This window comes from Chlorella variabilis, assembly GCF_000147415.1.
Source record: "Chlorella variabilis unplaced genomic scaffold CHLNCscaffold_3, whole genome shotgun sequence".
Taxonomy (NCBI): domain Eukaryota; kingdom Viridiplantae; phylum Chlorophyta; class Trebouxiophyceae; order Chlorellales; family Chlorellaceae; genus Chlorella; species Chlorella variabilis.
Genome location: NW_005435085.1, coordinates 1,496,283 through 1,511,673, shown reverse-complemented (window position 1 = coordinate 1,511,673; position 15,391 = coordinate 1,496,283). Strand labels below are relative to the sequence as shown.

The window sequence follows — 15,391 nt, the reverse complement described above, 5'->3', positions numbered from 1 at the left end:
TATCGCTATCCATTGTGCATGAGCGTCAGAGGCCAATGGCGGTGTTCAATTGGGCCTCAGTTGCTATCGCCACAGAAGTTTTCGTGCCAACCTGGACCACGTGGCGATCGCAAAACCTGGGCACCAATCGAGGAAACCCTGAGTGCAAGGGCGATCAGGCATCCGGATCTTCACATCCCTGTCCAGACACCGAGCCAGGGCCAGGCGGCGGCGATGCAGCGAAGTCGGCAGCTGTTGCTCCGCTTGCGGCTGCAGGCGCAGGCCGAGGGACTCGTAGACGGCGCCTGGTCACAGCAGCAGTGGGCTGGGCGCGGCAGCACAGCGGCCTGCCGCCTCCATACCAGCACGGCACCGGAGCTCAAGTTGGCGGGCGCGCCCATCCCGCTCACGACCGGCAGGCACGCCGCTGCCGCCTGACTGCCTGCTTGCTGTCGACACAGTCCCTCACGCTCCCATCCTAACACAGCCGCATTCACTACTCGCGCTGCTGTCGTGGCAGGCAGCGGCTGGTGATCCTGGGCACGGGGTGGGGCGGGGCGCGGGTGGCACGGGACATCGACACCTCCAAGTATGACATCACCATCATCTCCCCTCGAAACCACATGGTGTTCACTCCCCTGCTGGGTGAGGGTGTGCTGCTGCCCTGCCTGGCGTGCCCCGACGTACGTGCCGGACCAACTCCCCCCGCAATGCACGAACGCCAGCACGCCGCGTCCGCCGCTTGCAGCCTCCACCTGCGTCGGCACCATCGAGTCCCGGTCCGTGACCGTGCCCATCGTGGACATCCAGCCCAAGCTGCAGCAGCCGCAGTGAGCGCCCCGGGAAGCGGCGGCACAGCCGCGCCATCAGCGGCAGCGGAGAGGAGCCACCAGTCGTGCCAGCATTGGCGTGTGCCCCTACCTGTGACTGGGGAACTGTGTGGCTGACATGCGCTGCTGCCCTGCCCGCCCTGCCATCCTCCCAGAAACTTCTACTACGCCGCCAGCTGCAAGGGCATCCACCCAGAGGACCGACTGGTCGAGTGCTGCTCAGGCAAGCTGCCCGCTGCACAAGCGCTGCCCCTTGCCGGCACGCTGGCACCGAACCAGACGCGCGGGCATACCCGCCAGGCCCACGCGTGGATGAACGGTGGATGACGCAGTTGCATGCGCGTCACCCATCCCTGTGCCTGCCCGCCTGCCCCGCAGAGGACGGGCTGCGGTTCTTTGTTGAGTACGACAAGCTGGCCATCAGCACGGGCAGCCAGGGCAGCACGTTTGGGATACCGGGGGTGGAGCAGTACACCCATTTCCTGAGGTACGTGGCCCACCGCCGCCCCGGCACGCCGCGGCAGCCGGCCCTGCACGCTGCCAGAGCCGACGCTGCTGTCCCGGGCGTCCCCCTGCTGTGCTGTGCTGCGTCGTGCCATGCTGTGAAGCGTGCTGCTGCTGCTGCCTGCCTGCAGGGACGCCTCCCACTCCACCGCCATCCGCAGCACACTGGTAGACAATTGGAACAAGGCCAACATACCCGGTGCGTCAAGTTGGGGGCTGTGGTGTGTGTTTGTGTGAGGGTGGCAACCGGGCTCTGTCAACGTGCAAGGGAAGGCAAGCAGGTGCGCCTGCTGCGGCTATCTGCTGGCCAGCAGCCTGGCTGCTCGCGCTCGCAAGGGCTGCCATCCATCCATCAGCTACGCTGCCCCGGCCGCCGCCCTGCCCCCCCGCAGGCCGCAGCCCGCTGGATCGAGACCGCTTGCTGCATGTCGTGGTGGTGGGCGGCGGGCCCACGGGGGTTGAGTTTGCTGGAGAGCTGGCGGGTGAGGGGGGTGGGCTTTAAGGTTGGCGTGTGTGGTCTTGTATCCCGCGAGCTGTCAGCTGCAGCAGGCAGCACATGCACGTTGTCAGCCAGCTGTTCCTGCCAGCCACAGGTGAGCTGCTGTTCCCTTGCACCGGCCTGAGCCTCCCTGCCATGCCCCGCTGCAGACTTCATCAACCGAGACCTGCGCAAGATAGACCCCAGCCGGGCGCGGGACATGAGGGTCAGGGTGCTGCGCCCGCCGCCGCATCCGCCACGCGCCGAGTGGCCAGCACGTCAGCTGCCCTAAATGGATGCCTGGGGCGTGTAGCCTGGCACATCGATCTGCCCGCCCGGCGTGGCGCTGACGCTGCCGCCGGCGCCTGCCTGCCTGCCTGCCTGCCTGCCTGCCTGCCTTCCCCCATTGCAGATCACGCTCATTGAAGCCAACGAGCTGCTGGGCTCCTTTGACGCCCGCCTGCGCGAGTACACCGCGCGCAAGCTGGTCAAGGAGGGGGTGCAGCTGGTGAAGGGGGTGGTGAAGGAGGTGACGGAGGGGGAGCTGGAGCTGCAGGACGGCAGCAGGATCCCCTTTGGCCTGTGCGTGTGGTCCACAGGCGTGGGCCCCACACCATTCACCGTCAGGTGCGGCTTGCTGCCCGCTGCCGCGTGCTGCTGCCACCGGCTGCGCTGCCGCAGCTGGCGGCACACGCGGACAGCCGGGGATGGCGCCGGGCAGCGAGCGCCGGGCCGGCCCTGTGCCCTACCCTCACCCTGCCGCTCCGCTGGCGTCCTGCCGTGCAGCCTGCCGTTTGCCAAGACGCCCCGCGGGCGGCTGGCGATCGACGACAAGCTTCGGGTGTTGATGGCGCCCAGGCTGCAGCCCGACGGCCACGTGCAGGCAGACGCAGACAGGGGGCCGGGGCCGCAGCAAGTCAGCGAGGTGGGCGCCGCCGCCCGGCTCCGTCGCGCTGCCGTGTAGGGTGGTTGGGTGCCTTCGCTGGTCCCACGGGCTGCCTCCTGGCTGTGGCAAGCTGCCCGTGCATCCATGCCCTGGAGCCCTGGATCCAGCGCTTGTGCTGCTGCTCCCGCCGGCGGCCGCAGGTGCACATGCGGCAGGACGAGGAGGACGCCAGCCTGCACAAGGATTGGAAGCCCGTGGGCAATGTGTATGCGCTGGGGGACTGTTGCGCCAACCCAGACACCCCGCTGCCTGCCCTGGCACAGGTAAGGGCACCGGGCATGCCGCACCATGCATCAGGTGGAGAGCACAGGGCGCCGGGCGCCGCAGCATCGTGGCCCCGCGTGCTTCTGTGCGACAGTGGAATGTGTGCCCGCCGCCGCCGCTGCCGCCTGCTGCCTCGCCTCAGGTGGCCGAGCAGCAGGGCAAGTACCTTGCGCGGTGCCTGAATGAGGAGGCGGGGAAGCTGGAGGCGCCGCAGCTGCCGCCGTTTGTGTACAAGCACCTGGGCAGCATGGCCAGTATCGGTGAGGCGGCGCCACGGCGCTGTGGGCGTGGGCACTCCTGCACGCGGGAGCGGCGGCGCTGGCAGGGGTGCAGTCCTTTGCCACATCATGTGACGCCTGCATGAGCCTCCAGGGACCGACTGGCGTGCGCTGTGCGTGCTGTGCGTGCGTGGCTGTGCGCAGGCGGCGCGTCGGCGGTGATCGAGCTGGGGGAGGCCAAGCAGCGCAAGCTGAGCTGGGCGGGGTTCAGCAGCTGGGTGGCCTGGCGCAGGTGGGCGGCATGCCGTGTGCCTGTGTGTGTGTGTGTGTGTGTGTGTGGTGCGACGTCGGTGCCCACGACGGCGTGTGCTGGTGTGGAGGTCAGCATGCGCCCCTGGGTCACTCGTTAAACACCTCAGGCCATGTGTGTGTGTGTGTGTGTGTGAGCTGTGCAGTGCTTACCTCACGCGGCTGGGCACCATGAAGCACCGCATGTATGTGGCAGGTAAGAGTGGCAGCAGGCAGTCTCCCTGGCGCTGCACACATGCCTGGCTGCTGCCGGCACAGCCGGCACTGCGGCAGCGGGGTGCAGAGACTCACCCTGCAACCCCACATCCATGCCGTGCGCCCTCGACCGCGGCTTTGGCTGAAACCAGCGCATGCGTCCACCACCGGCACGCAGGGGACTGGGCCCTCACCCTGCTCTTCGGCCGAGACATCAGCCGGTGGTGACCCACCACCGCCTCGCATCTCAGCCTCAGCACACATGTAATGCACCAGCAGCTCTTGCATCATGTGCAGTGTGGCAACGCTGGGCTGGGTCGGAGCCTTGCAGTGTCAGAACACACACACATGTGTCACACGAGCAGGGCTGGCGTTGCTGGTTTAGGCGGTACAGCCAGCGGTCCCGCTCAGTACGCATCCACCACCGTGATGGCGTTGGTACCGGACAGCGACAGCCCCACATCAAATACCTCCTGCAGGCGGCCGGCGGTGGCAGGGCGGGAGATGGGAGGTGGGGAAGTTTCCACTTGGTCGCTCAAGCTGTGCTGCTCTGAACCACAGCCCCATCCGCGCCAACAGCCAGCCCAGCAGGCCAGGCAGAGGCCCCACCTGGAAGGCGACGTCCTGCAGGCGCAGCGTGGGCACCGGCAGCGTGCCTGCCGCCAGCGGCACCCACGTAGCTTCCACCGTGGCCACCGCGCCGTCGTGCCCGCCCAGCGTCACGCCGCCAAACCGGCGCCCCAGCGGGCGCCAGTGGTCGCTCTGTGGGAGACAGCGAGTTTTGGGGTTGGGGGGCAGCAGATGAGGCCAGGTGCGGGACTGAGGGGTGCGGAGCAGCGCACGGCACACGCCAAAGGCAGCCGCCGCCCAGCCGGCCCGGCGATGCACGCGCCAGCAGGCCGCCCCGCCGGGCCAGCCGCCTCCCCAGCCGCCTCGCCCACCTCTGCCAGCACCTCAAACCCCATGCGCGTGGCCTGCTGCTGCTGGTCGGCGGTACCGCTGCGCTCCAGGCGCCAGCACAGCGTGGTGGGCTGCCCCACGGTAGCAACGAACGGGCCCAGCTGCCGCACATACACCAGAGCGCCTGCGGGGCAGCGAGGGCAGGGCGGCGGGCACGCTTCTCCCCGCGGGTTGTGCTGCCCTGGATGCATCTCTTCGCACAACACGCAGGGCCTGCACAGCTGCACGCCCGCCAGCTGGCTGCCAGGCAGCAGCCCTCACCGCTGGAGTCGTCCTCAGAGGCCGGCATCTCAAGCGTCAGCAGGTGCCTGAAGCAGCACAGCTGGCGGGTGGCGCAGCCCCCCGGCCCCTCGCCGTCAACCCCCAGCGCCGCGCCGGACGCGGTGGCGGTGGGGGAGCCGGATGTGCTGCGCTTGCCCGGGGAGCCTAGCGGGCTGCTGGGTCGCTGCCTACCGCTGGCGTCAAGCAACTCCAGCACAGCCAGCGCAGGCGTCTGCGCCGTGCCCGCAGCGCCGGCGACGCCGCCCGCGGCACCAGCCTCCGCCGCGCCGGACGTAGGGCTGCCGCCGGCGCCGGCGCCGGGCCTGGGGTCCCGCCCTCGCCCGCCCAGCCCGCCGTCGCCGCCGCTGGCGCCTCCTCCGCTGAGGGCCGCCGCAGGCAGGCTGCACTGCTGCCTGCTGTCAATGCTGTAGTCAACAACCAGTGCCGAGGGCTGCAGCTTGGCTGGCAGAGGGGTGAAGTCTGCTCCGGCGGCCACGCCGGGCTCGGGAGCCAGCAGGAAGCTGGCGGTGAGGCTGCCAAAGGGCGGCAGGGTGGCAGGCAGCAGGCCCATGCTGTCCAGTAGGGAGGAAGCCACGGCGAAGCCCGGCTGCGGCTCCAGTGCCAGGCGGGACAGCTGAGCCGGTACCGCCATGCTGGAGCTCAGCGTGCACTGCAGGGCCACACCCCCCGAAGGCAGCTCCCGGGCCGCGCACGCCACCGCAAACGGCTGCCGCACCGCCGCGCACAGCAGACGGCTGTGGCTGCGCTGGCAGCCGCTGGCGTATTCCAGGCTGGCGGGCACATCCAGCACGGCGGCAGGCAGCGGGCCTGGGTCAGCAGGCAGGCCCAGCCGACGAAGCTCCAGCTGGCGGGAGGAGTGGCGCGGCGCCGGCGGCGCGATGTGCACCTGCTCTGGCGCCGCGGCCACCTCGCCTGCAACGGGAGCAGCAGCAGACAGCCAGCAGGCACAGCCGGGTGAGGATGGAGGGATGGAATGAAGGGACGCCTGGCACAACAGCCCAGCGCGATGCCAGGCCAGGCGACCCCCAGGCAGCTGCACGGACAACAGCAGGCCACGCCACTACCCTACCTGCCATGACGCGCCACCAGAGGGTGACGGGGCGCCCATCCTCGACCAGCGGCAGCGCCAGGTGCTGCCGCAGGCCCTCAGCTAACAGCCAGGCGGCCGAAGGCCCTGACGGGCCCTCTGCCGGCAGCAGCTGGGCGGCAGGCGCCGTGCGGCTGCCCCCCTCTCCTCCCGGCTGGGTCGCTGCGCCGCCGGCGGCGGGCAGCAGCGCGGCGGCGCAGTGCTCCGGCCGCAGGAAGGGCTGTGCGGCCAGGGAGGCCTGCAGGGCAGCTGAGCTGGCGCCGCCCAGGCGCATGTCGCCGCCATGCGAGTGCACGGCACGGTGGTGGGGCGCCGCAGCCGTCGGCTTGCGAGACAGCGGCGGCAGCCCTGCGGCAGGGGGGGCGGCGATGGGGCGATCACGGGGAGGTGCATCGAGGGTGCAACAGTGCTGTCCAGACTGCAGGCGGCGGCCGCAACAGGTCAACCATGAAGGCAACCAGGCAACCAACAAGCCAGCCAACCAGAGCAAACACCATGATCTAGGGAAATGTAGGGAGTCGCAGCAGAGCAGAGGTTCCACCAGGCGTGCGCACCTAGCCCGCCAGAGCCGGGGTGCCCCAGCGGCCACGTCAGCTCCAGCAGGGCGGCGTGCAGGGCGTCCCGCCGCGGCGCCACCGCCAGCCCCACCCACTGCTCCTGCCCCGCAACCAGGCTACCGCCGGCCGCCAGCAGCTCCAGATGTATCCTAGCCTGAGCCTGCTCCACATACATGACCACAGCCTCTGCGCAGTGAGGCGCATCCCGCGGCTCCGGCGCCAGCGGGGTGCCCCCTGCCGTGCCCGCCCGGCTTCCGCGTCGGCTGGCGGCGGCGCTGCTGCCGCGTCTGCCCGCCGCCGTGCCAGGCTGCTGCCACAGCGGCTCCGGCGGCTGCACCGCAACCTGCAGCGCCAGCTGGTGCAGGCGGGCCCGCAGGTGGAGCGCCTTGTACAGGCCGCGCTTGACGGGAGCTGCCAGGAAGGTGAGCACGCTGGCGCCAGGTGGCAGTACCGCCTCGCCGCGCAGCGGCTGCAGCCGCGGGCCCGGCCCACCGCCCGGCCCATCCTGCCTGCCCGGCGCGGCGCTGGGTGGGGTGATGGCCACCAGGGGGCAGTACAGCTCCTCCACCTGCTGCCACCTGGACTCGTACCGCTCCTGCCCCCCGCTCTCCTGCCGCTCAAAGTTGAGCGACAGCAGGCTGTCGCCCAGCGGGGTGGCGGGGGTGCCGCCCCGGGGCGGCCGCGCCGCCGAGCCCAGCACCAGGACGGGCGAAGGGGCGGCGCGCGGGGAGTGGATCACTGCACAGACCAGCGGCCGAGGCGCCGGGCAGGGCAGCGTTTATGTGGCAACGGGGGAGATCGGGGAGGGAGCAGAGCGGAGGAGGGGCCATGGCGAGGCAGGGCAGCACGGCACAGGCATCGCGCAAGCTGCCCATCCCCCCCCTCCCCTCCACACACACACACACATACCACACACACACACCACACACACATATGCTGCACCACCCGTGGCTGCACCTGTCATCTCCTGAAGCACCGCCAGCGTGAGAGCCACGCCCCGCAGCGGAAGCGGCAGCGCCAGCTGGTTGTCAACAACCACCTGCACCGCCAGAGCATCCCCCACTGCCGCCGCCAGCGCGCCGCCGCCCGGGCCGCCCGGCGGCGGCGCCAGCAGCGGTGCGCCGCCCGGCCCCGTGCGGCCGAAGAAGCGGCTGACGGCGGCGTGGGGCGGCGTTGCAACTATGGCGGCTGTCAGGGACACGACGGGGTCGAGCAGCGCGCCTGGCGGCGGCGGGCTGCCGGGAAGCAGCGGCCGGCAGCCGGCCAGGCCGGCAGCAGACCGCGCCGCCTGCAGCAGCAGCTGGCAAGCCGCCTGCCGCTCTGGGGGCATGCCGCGGAAGGGCGCGGGCAGCGACAGCAGCGCCGCCGCGGTGTGCGCCAGGCCAGCGCTGCCGATGGCGAGCTGGCAGGCTGCCAGCTTGGGCAGGGTGTGTGCTGCCAGAGCGTGCCAGCCCTCCCTGCACAGACACAGCAGGACAGCAGCAGAGCAGCCTGGTCATCAGCAGTGCTCCACGTCAGAGGTAGGAGCCCGGCGCAGTACAGTCTCTTGCGTGCCAGCCTGTGCAGTCTCATAGGCCCGCCGTTCCAGCTTCCCGGCCCCCTGCTGCCCCGACGGCTACCCCTCGTGCTTCCTCTGCCTACTGCCACCAACCTGAGGAAAGCGCGGCACTGGCCCTCATAGAGGTCCGCCGCCCGCGCCAGGCTGCCACCTCGTGCCAGCGCATCCGCCACGTCAGCATGCAGCAGCGCCGCGTTGCGCGCATGCCCGCACTGGGTGTAACAGGCTGCGGCGGCCTCGCTCAGCTCGACAAACAGCTCGGTAAAGAGGTGCTCGGAGGAAAGCGCGGCGCGCAGGCGCCAGTGCACCAGCCACGGCGGCAGGCTGGCGGCGGCGCTGGCGCCGGCTGGCGCCGGCGGCGCCGCGGGGCCCACCACGTGACCCGCGCCGGAGCGGCTGGCAAGGGCAGACACCACCTGCAAGGGAGCGAGCGGGCGGGCAGGAGCGGGCAGGCGGCTGATCTAGTGGCTGATCTGGTGGCTGTGTGGTGAGGGCGTTGGAGGGGCAAGGGTGGGAGGTGGGTGGGCACACGCAGCGCAGCCAGCGGTGGGGTCCAAGGCCTTTACACAGCCCACACAGGCATGCTCTCACAGCTGTGTTCACACAGGTGTGCAGCCCACACGGGCATGCTCCGCATCCCAGCCGCGCCTCGTACCTGCCGCTCGACAGTCTGCATGTCGTTCTGCTCCGATCGGGCGGAGGAGGGAGCGGAGGGCGGCGCCCCTGCCGCCGCCGCCCCCCCGGCAGCCGGCAGCGGCGCCGCGCGACCGCTCTCTCCCCGGGTCGGAGACAGCGAGGATTGATGCGTGCTGGTGCTGGTGCTGGTGCTGTGGGGGCTGGAGGAAGGTGAGTCTGCGGACGGCGGCAAGGGAGGGCACAATGCAAGGGAGGGCACACCCATCCGCCAATGAGCGCCGCCAGGAAGACGCAAGCACGTTAAATGGCTGCTGCAAAGTGAGCTGAGGCAGGCTTGAGCGGGTACGGCTGGCAGCTGGCAAAGGCTAGCGGAAGCAGGCGCAACGGGTGGCCGCTCACCTCCCTCGCCCAGCCCCTGCCCCTTAGGCCGCACAGACAGCTGCCGCACTGGGGCTGCCGCCGCGCCGGGCGACTGCTGCTGCGGCTCTGCCTCGGCTTGCGAGTCCAGCTGCATGTCTGGCGCGCTGAGCAGGGTGACGGGCCCCGTGCCCAGCCCCTCCCCCCTCGCCCGGTCACCGCCCGCCGGCGCCTCCTGCTGCTCGCTGGCGCTGCTGCTGCTGCTGCCGTTGAGGTCCACGTGAGACAAGTCTGCATTCCTGGGGCTGCTCCTCAGGCCTGCTGCCGGCTCGGGAGCCGCTTCGACGGCGGGGCTGGCTAGGGGCGGGGCGGGCGGGGACGCGGCGCGCGGCGCGTCTGCCTCTGCTGCAGGCGTCGCTGCCAGCGGGGCGGGCGCTGCAGCGTGGTGAGGCGACTCTAAGCCCAGAACCTGCGCTGCTGCGCAGTCCGGCACCTCCAGGCCCGCGGCCGCCCCGAGGCGCAGCAGCTCGGCGCGGGCGGCGCAGTACAGCTTGGCAAGCAGGCAGTACAGGTTGGCGCTGCCCGGCGCCGCGCCGCCGCCGCCGCCGCCGAGCCCCTCCGCCGCGCCCTCCGCCCCCACGGCTGCCGCGGCCGCGGCAGGCCTGCCGGGCAGGGCCCCCAGCTGCCAGTCGACGTGCGTGTGCGTGGCGTGGTCGCCGCCGCCGCCGCCGCCGCGCTGCCACTCGGGGCTGGCCACACTTTCCACCTCTGACCCGCCCCCCACGCTGTGTGGCCCCACCCTGACCTGCAGGCGAGAGTGGCTGGTTCCAGCCAGGGGGCTGGCTGCAGAGGGGCTGGGGCTGGGGACGGGGCGCTGCGACGCCGAATCCCACTCCCAGGCTGGCCCGCCACGGGGGGTGTCCCCCGCGTGCGGCGTGCCCGCCGTCGCCTCGCTCTGCCTGCCCCTCCTGCAGCGGCACAGGGCCGCAAAGGCGGCGGCAGCCACGGCTCAGCCAGGGCGGGGCTCCCAGCACGCCAACCCGGCGCAAGTGCAGCCGGCAGCATTCGGCACAACGGGGGACAGGCACCTGGTGCTGCTGGCTGCTGGCGGGCTGCTGGCTGCCGAGCAGGCGCCGAGAAGCTGCAGGTGCTGCGCAGCTTGCGCACCTGCCGCCGGGCCGGCCGGGGTGGTCTGATTTGCGCCTCTCCTCTGCGCGTGCCGCCTGCAGCCTCGACGTGGCCTCCGCCAGAGACAGGTAGCAGGCGAAGCTCCAAGCCTCGCGCAGCAGCGGCGGCACGCCGCCGGCGCGCTGCTGGCGGGCCAGCAGGGCGCCAAAGGCGCGCACAAACTTGAGCCCCCGATCGGCCACCTGCAGGCGGCGGCAGGGGCGGGGGCAGCTGCGGCACGCTGGCGACGGCGTCTGGCAGCGCTGCGGCTTGCCGGGCAGCGAGAATCGCAAGCACCGTGGTGTGCGCGTTTGCAGCGCAGCAGCTGACAGCGAGCCAAGGCCAACCCAGAGCAAGAGCCCCAGCGCAAAGGCCAGTGGATAGCACCACAGCAGGCCAGCCCGGCAGCGCCGCCCAAAGGCAGCCGCCCGCACCTCGGCGTGGCGGTGCAGCTTGAGCAGCAGGCGGGCCTGGCTGGCAAACAGCGCCTGGCGCATCAAGAACTGCGGCGGCAGCTCAGGCTGGCTGGCGGCGTGGCGGGTGGCGGCCCAGGGCGACCACAGCAGCGACGCCTCGTCCTGCCCCGCAGGCTTGCCGCCAAACGGCTGCTGCTGGCCGGCCGCCTGCAGCAGAGTCAGGAGCAGCGGCAGGGGGGAGAGCGCGGCCTAGCGCACAGTCACACCATGGGAACGGCAGCACAGCCCTGAAGCCGACAGATTAGCAATGCGATGCACATGCGGCCTACCCGCCCGGCACACACCCACACACGCACACAGCAGCGCTGCGTGCACCGCCCCGAGAAGTGCCACCCGTACCGCAACCAGCGGTACTGCTCCCTGCGCCACCCCCATGTACCACCCGTACCGCCGAAAACCCCCGCCGCACCTGCGCCACCTCGAGGTAGCACGCCTCCAGCTCAGCATACTCCCTGAGCGCATCCTCTGCCAGCCCTGCGGCCTCCAGCATCGCCGCCAGCCCGTCTTTGACCAGGAAGAAAGTGGGGAAGGACCAGGCGGGGTCCAGGCGGTTGAGCGTCAGGCGCCGCACCTCCTCGCCGTACGCGGCGGCGCGGGACTCAAAGGCGGCGCGCAGCGCGTCGCGCGCAGCGCGGTCAAACTCCTCCAGGCCGGCGATGGCTGCAGCGGTGAGAAGTGGTGAGAAGAGGAGGGGGGAGGGGGGCGGTGGGGGCGAATGGAGGGTAGGGAGGGAGAGGTGGAGGGGTGGGGGCAAGCGAGGGGGCACAGCAGCCGGGAAGCGCGAGGAGGCCCGACTGGCTCCAGCAGCACGCCTGCGGCATGGCGGCGGCGGCGTGGCGGCGGCGGCGGCCGCGGCGCGCACCTGGGGCGGTGGGCTGGGTGGGGGGCAGCGTGAGCGGGTCCAGCCGCACGCACCGCTCCCGCCGCGCTTTGTTGAGATCCTTGCGCATCGCGTCAAAGACGCGGGCGGGGCCCTTGGCGGCGGCGTCGGCCGCCGCGGGCCGCACGTACACAAACAGCAGCTCCGGCTGGCCCGCCGCCACCACCTCTGTGTCTGCCATGGCCTTGAGGCGCAGCCGCAGGTCGCGCTTGTAGTCTTCGTAGTCGCCGCACGACACCAGCACCACCAGCACAAAGGGGGAGCGGAACCAGGCGGCGGGGGAGTGCGCCAGCTGGCGCAGGCGTGCCAGCTGAGGGTCGCTGCGCGCGTCCAGATACCTGCGAGGCCGCGGTGGGTGGGTGGGTGCAGGTGGGAAAGGGGCCCGGCAGGCAGCAGCGCGGGCGGGCCGAAGCAGTGGCGAGGGGAGAGAGGGAGGGACGGCAGCAAAGCAGGGCAGCACGGCGCCCCGGCAGGCGTGGCCTGCACCTGACGGGCAGCTCCTCCACCGACACCGCCGGCCGGCTGGGGCTGGGGCTGAACAGCACATTGCGCAGCGGCGTGCGCGCCTCGAGCTCCTGCAAGCGAGGGGGTGGCGGGTGAGCGGCGGTGGCGGGAAGAGCCACAGGGCCTCCGATCACCGGCAGTTCAGTTGCCCTGGGGGCCGCAGTGTGCACGGCATCCCCACCTGCTTCACACGCCCACTCCACAGGCCGCTGCCTAAGTCATCTACGGCAACACTGAGGCGATTGGCCTCGGCCTCGGCAGCAGCCATGCCGTTCCCTGCGACTGCTGGTCAACGCATAAAGCCCTTGGTTAATACATGGAGCCGCAGGCTTGCGTCCAGACAGAGCCGCTCGGGGCCCAGGGGGAGCCTATGAGCTTGACTTCCGGCCCTAGGCGCGTAAAACTGACCAGAAAGCGCAACGGGAAAGCCACCCACCTCATCGGTTTGCGATGGGGAGTGTGATGTGGCGCCACCCGCCCCACCCGCCTGTCGCCTGGCCCTCATCTTTCAAGGAGCACCCCTGCCGATCTCTCCGATTCGATTCGCTCATTGTTTTACAGGTCTGACCCCCGGTGCGACAAAACACTGGACAATGGCGACGGACTGACTGTCCGTCACGGCCGAAGACGCGGCGTCGGGGGCGGGAGATGTTGGTTTTGGGATGAATGAATGCTTCATTCTCAGCAGTGTTGTGCAGCAGTGTTGCGCACACACGCAGGCAGAAACCATAGGTAAGACACACACGCGAACGAAATGGCGGGTAGTGAAACAGGGGCAGGGTGGGTACAGGGCGCGCTGTTGAAGCGGCGCTGGGGAGCAGGGCGAGTTAGGGATGCCAGGGTGTTTGGGCATCGGCTGAGGAAGGAAGATGGAGATAAATGGGCAGAGGGTGGCGAATGCTCGACAGAGAGGGGAGGCGGGCCCGGGGGTACAAGAGCCGGGCGTGAGCTGGGCGGCAGCTAGTGAACAGTCTAGGGCGCTGCGGGCTGGCTGGGTACATGAGGGAGGGAAAAACAAAGAGGCAAAAATAGCGCTGGAATGCGGCGCGCCGAGCCAAAGGGAACAGAGGGACAAGAGGGTGGCGGGGGCGGCGGCGGGGCCACAAGGGAGGGCTGCGGGATCACGGGCGGTGTACAGCTGGGCTCAGTACAGGGCAGCTAAGACCACAGAGAGGAACAGGTGGTGGGTGTTCAAGTCAGCTCCCCCAATGCTGGGATGGGGGAGGGGTAGCTATGTGTGGGTGCGTTGTGCCGTTGCATTGGCCAAAACTTGAGCGGGGGGGGGAGCATGCATGGTTAGTGTACAACTGTGGCAACTCTCAGCCACGGCGGTAGGCGCCGGGGCGCGTACCCGGCTCAGGGCGGCTGGGGCCAGGCCCAGGGCGGCTTGCCAATAAACAGTATACAAGGGCCGGCCCGGCGCAGCCGTCACTGCAGGGGCACCCCTGGCAGCGGTGGCGGCGCGGCAAACGCAGCGGGCAGCGGGGCGCCCCACTGCTGCTGCTCCATTGCTGGCCCCGGCCAGGCAGGTGCCGACGCACTGGGCACGTGCAGTCTGGGTGGCAGGTGGGCCAGGCCTGCACATAGGAGCAGAGGAGCCAGGGTTGAGCGGCGGGGCCAACAGCACCAATAGCTGCCAGGTGTCCTGGCAGCTGGACGCCACACGTAGCAGCTGGGCAGGCCGTGCACCCGATCGCCACCAGCAACAGCAACCTGCCAAAAGCCACTTGCCTGCATCGAGGCGGCTCAGCACGCCATCCAGAGGCAGGCCATACGCTGGCAGCGCAGCGGCCGACGAGCCCAGCGGCAGCTGCGCCGTGGCGGCCGTGGCGCCCGCCTGCTGCGGCTGGCTGTAGGCGGAGGCATCGGAGGAGGTGCTGAGCGTGGCGCCCTGCTGCGCGGCTGGGGCCGGCAGCGGGAGCGGGGGCAGCGCAGCGGCGGCCAGGCCCACGACGGGCGCCGGCGTGGGCGCCGCCTTGAACAGCGACAGGTTGCCGGGCAGCACCGGCAGCTGCTGCTGCCGCTGGATGGCTTCCATCACCTCATACTCTGCCAGCTCAGCAGCCTCGACGGCCGCGAGGTCTGGGGAGGTGACGGCGGCGGCCTCGCCCAGGCGGCTGCGCGGCGGCCGCACGGCACGGCCCGAAGTCGTGCGCCGCTCGCCGCCCTCCTCCTCCTCCGCCGCCGCCGCCGCGGGCTCTGCTGTTGCTGCCGCGGGTGCCCCGGAGGCCGTCGTGCGGCGCCGCCGTGACTGGTGCTGATCCTCTGCCTCATCCGCCTCCTCGCTGTCGCTGGCACTCATCTCCTCAGGCTCAGGCTCGCTGTCACTGCACAGCAGCAGCAGCGGCAGGGCAGCACCCCGTCAGCAGCAGGTCCCAGGGGCGGCAGCGCTTCTGGAAGGCTGGGGAATGTGGAGTCAGCCCAGCAGAGGGCCTACTCCACTGCTCGCCTGGCGTGCAGGCCGGGGCTGCCGGCCTTGCCAGTGGAGGTGCGCCGGCCGCCGCCGCCCTTGCCACCGCGGCTGCGCTTGCCGCCGCGGGAGCGCTGCTGCGGGCCGGGCCCCGCGTACTGCTTGAAGCGGGAGGTGCCTGCAGGCACTACAGGCAGGCCGGGGTCGCAGTGAGACGAGCAGCCGCCGTCGCCACAGCCCAAGCCAAGAACGTCGCCCATTGCGGCAGGCAGGCAAATCTCGCGGCACGCAGGAGGCAATTCTCGAAGCAGGCGGGCAGGCAGGCAGGCAGGCAGGCAGGCAGGCAGGCGGGCAGGCAGGGCCAGGCAGGCAGGCAGGGCCCAGGCGGGCAGGGCGCGGCAGCACCGCCGCACCCAGCGGACGCTCGATGCCGTGCGTCTTCTTGAAGATGCCGCATGCGTTGCAGTACATGCGCCCCGTCTCGCGCTCCTTGCGCCACAGCGGCGTGCTGGTGGTGCCGCAGTTGTAGCAGGTCTGAACGGTGGGAGGAGGGGAGGAGGGCGGAGAGATCGGGGTGCAGAACGTGGCGGGGGGAGCAACAAGCAGGCTGGCTGGCTGCCTCCTTTTCAGCAAAGCCGCATGATGTCGGCTTCCATACATGATGCCTGCTCTAGCAGGCCGAGCTGCAGGCAGCCATCACCTGCACAGCCTTGGCTCCTGCTGCTGCCCCCACCACGCGCTGCGCCGCATGCTTGGCTGCCTTGGGCACGGCCGCCGCCGCGGCACGCACGGGC

The 15,391-nt window shown here is 70.8% G+C and overlaps 2 protein-coding genes across 2 annotated transcripts; one reads left to right on the top strand and one right to left on the bottom strand.

Moving 5' to 3' along the window:
* Window positions 1-213: 213 nt before the first annotated feature.
* Window positions 214-3,951, top strand: CHLNCDRAFT_140737 (hypothetical protein; the record flags this gene model as incomplete). The annotated part of the gene is made up of 15 exons (XM_005850902.1): window positions 214-299; window positions 500-624; window positions 728-809; window positions 965-1,128; window positions 1,188-1,296; window positions 1,445-1,512; window positions 1,706-1,795; window positions 1,962-2,017; window positions 2,204-2,418; window positions 2,578-2,716; window positions 2,878-3,000; window positions 3,144-3,261; window positions 3,424-3,511; window positions 3,675-3,724; window positions 3,902-3,951. The coding sequence occupies 15 exons, from the start codon at window positions 214-216 to the stop codon at window positions 3,949-3,951; spliced, it is 1,563 nt and encodes a 520-aa protein (XP_005850964.1).
* Window positions 3,952-4,130: 179 nt separating this feature from the next.
* On the bottom strand, window positions 4,131-12,455 carry CHLNCDRAFT_140736 (hypothetical protein; the record flags this gene model as incomplete). The annotated part of the gene is made up of 16 exons (XM_005850616.1): window positions 4,131-4,196; window positions 4,333-4,485; window positions 4,665-4,807; window positions 4,945-5,877; window positions 6,035-6,400; window positions 6,607-7,347; window positions 7,567-8,066; window positions 8,261-8,583; window positions 8,823-9,019; window positions 9,203-10,128; window positions 10,328-10,530; window positions 10,762-10,950; window positions 11,213-11,463; window positions 11,666-12,021; window positions 12,170-12,258; window positions 12,369-12,455. The coding sequence occupies 16 exons, from the start codon at window positions 12,453-12,455 to the stop codon at window positions 4,131-4,133; spliced, it is 5,523 nt and encodes a 1,840-aa protein (XP_005850678.1).
* Between the last annotated feature and the right edge of the window lie 2,936 nt (window positions 12,456-15,391).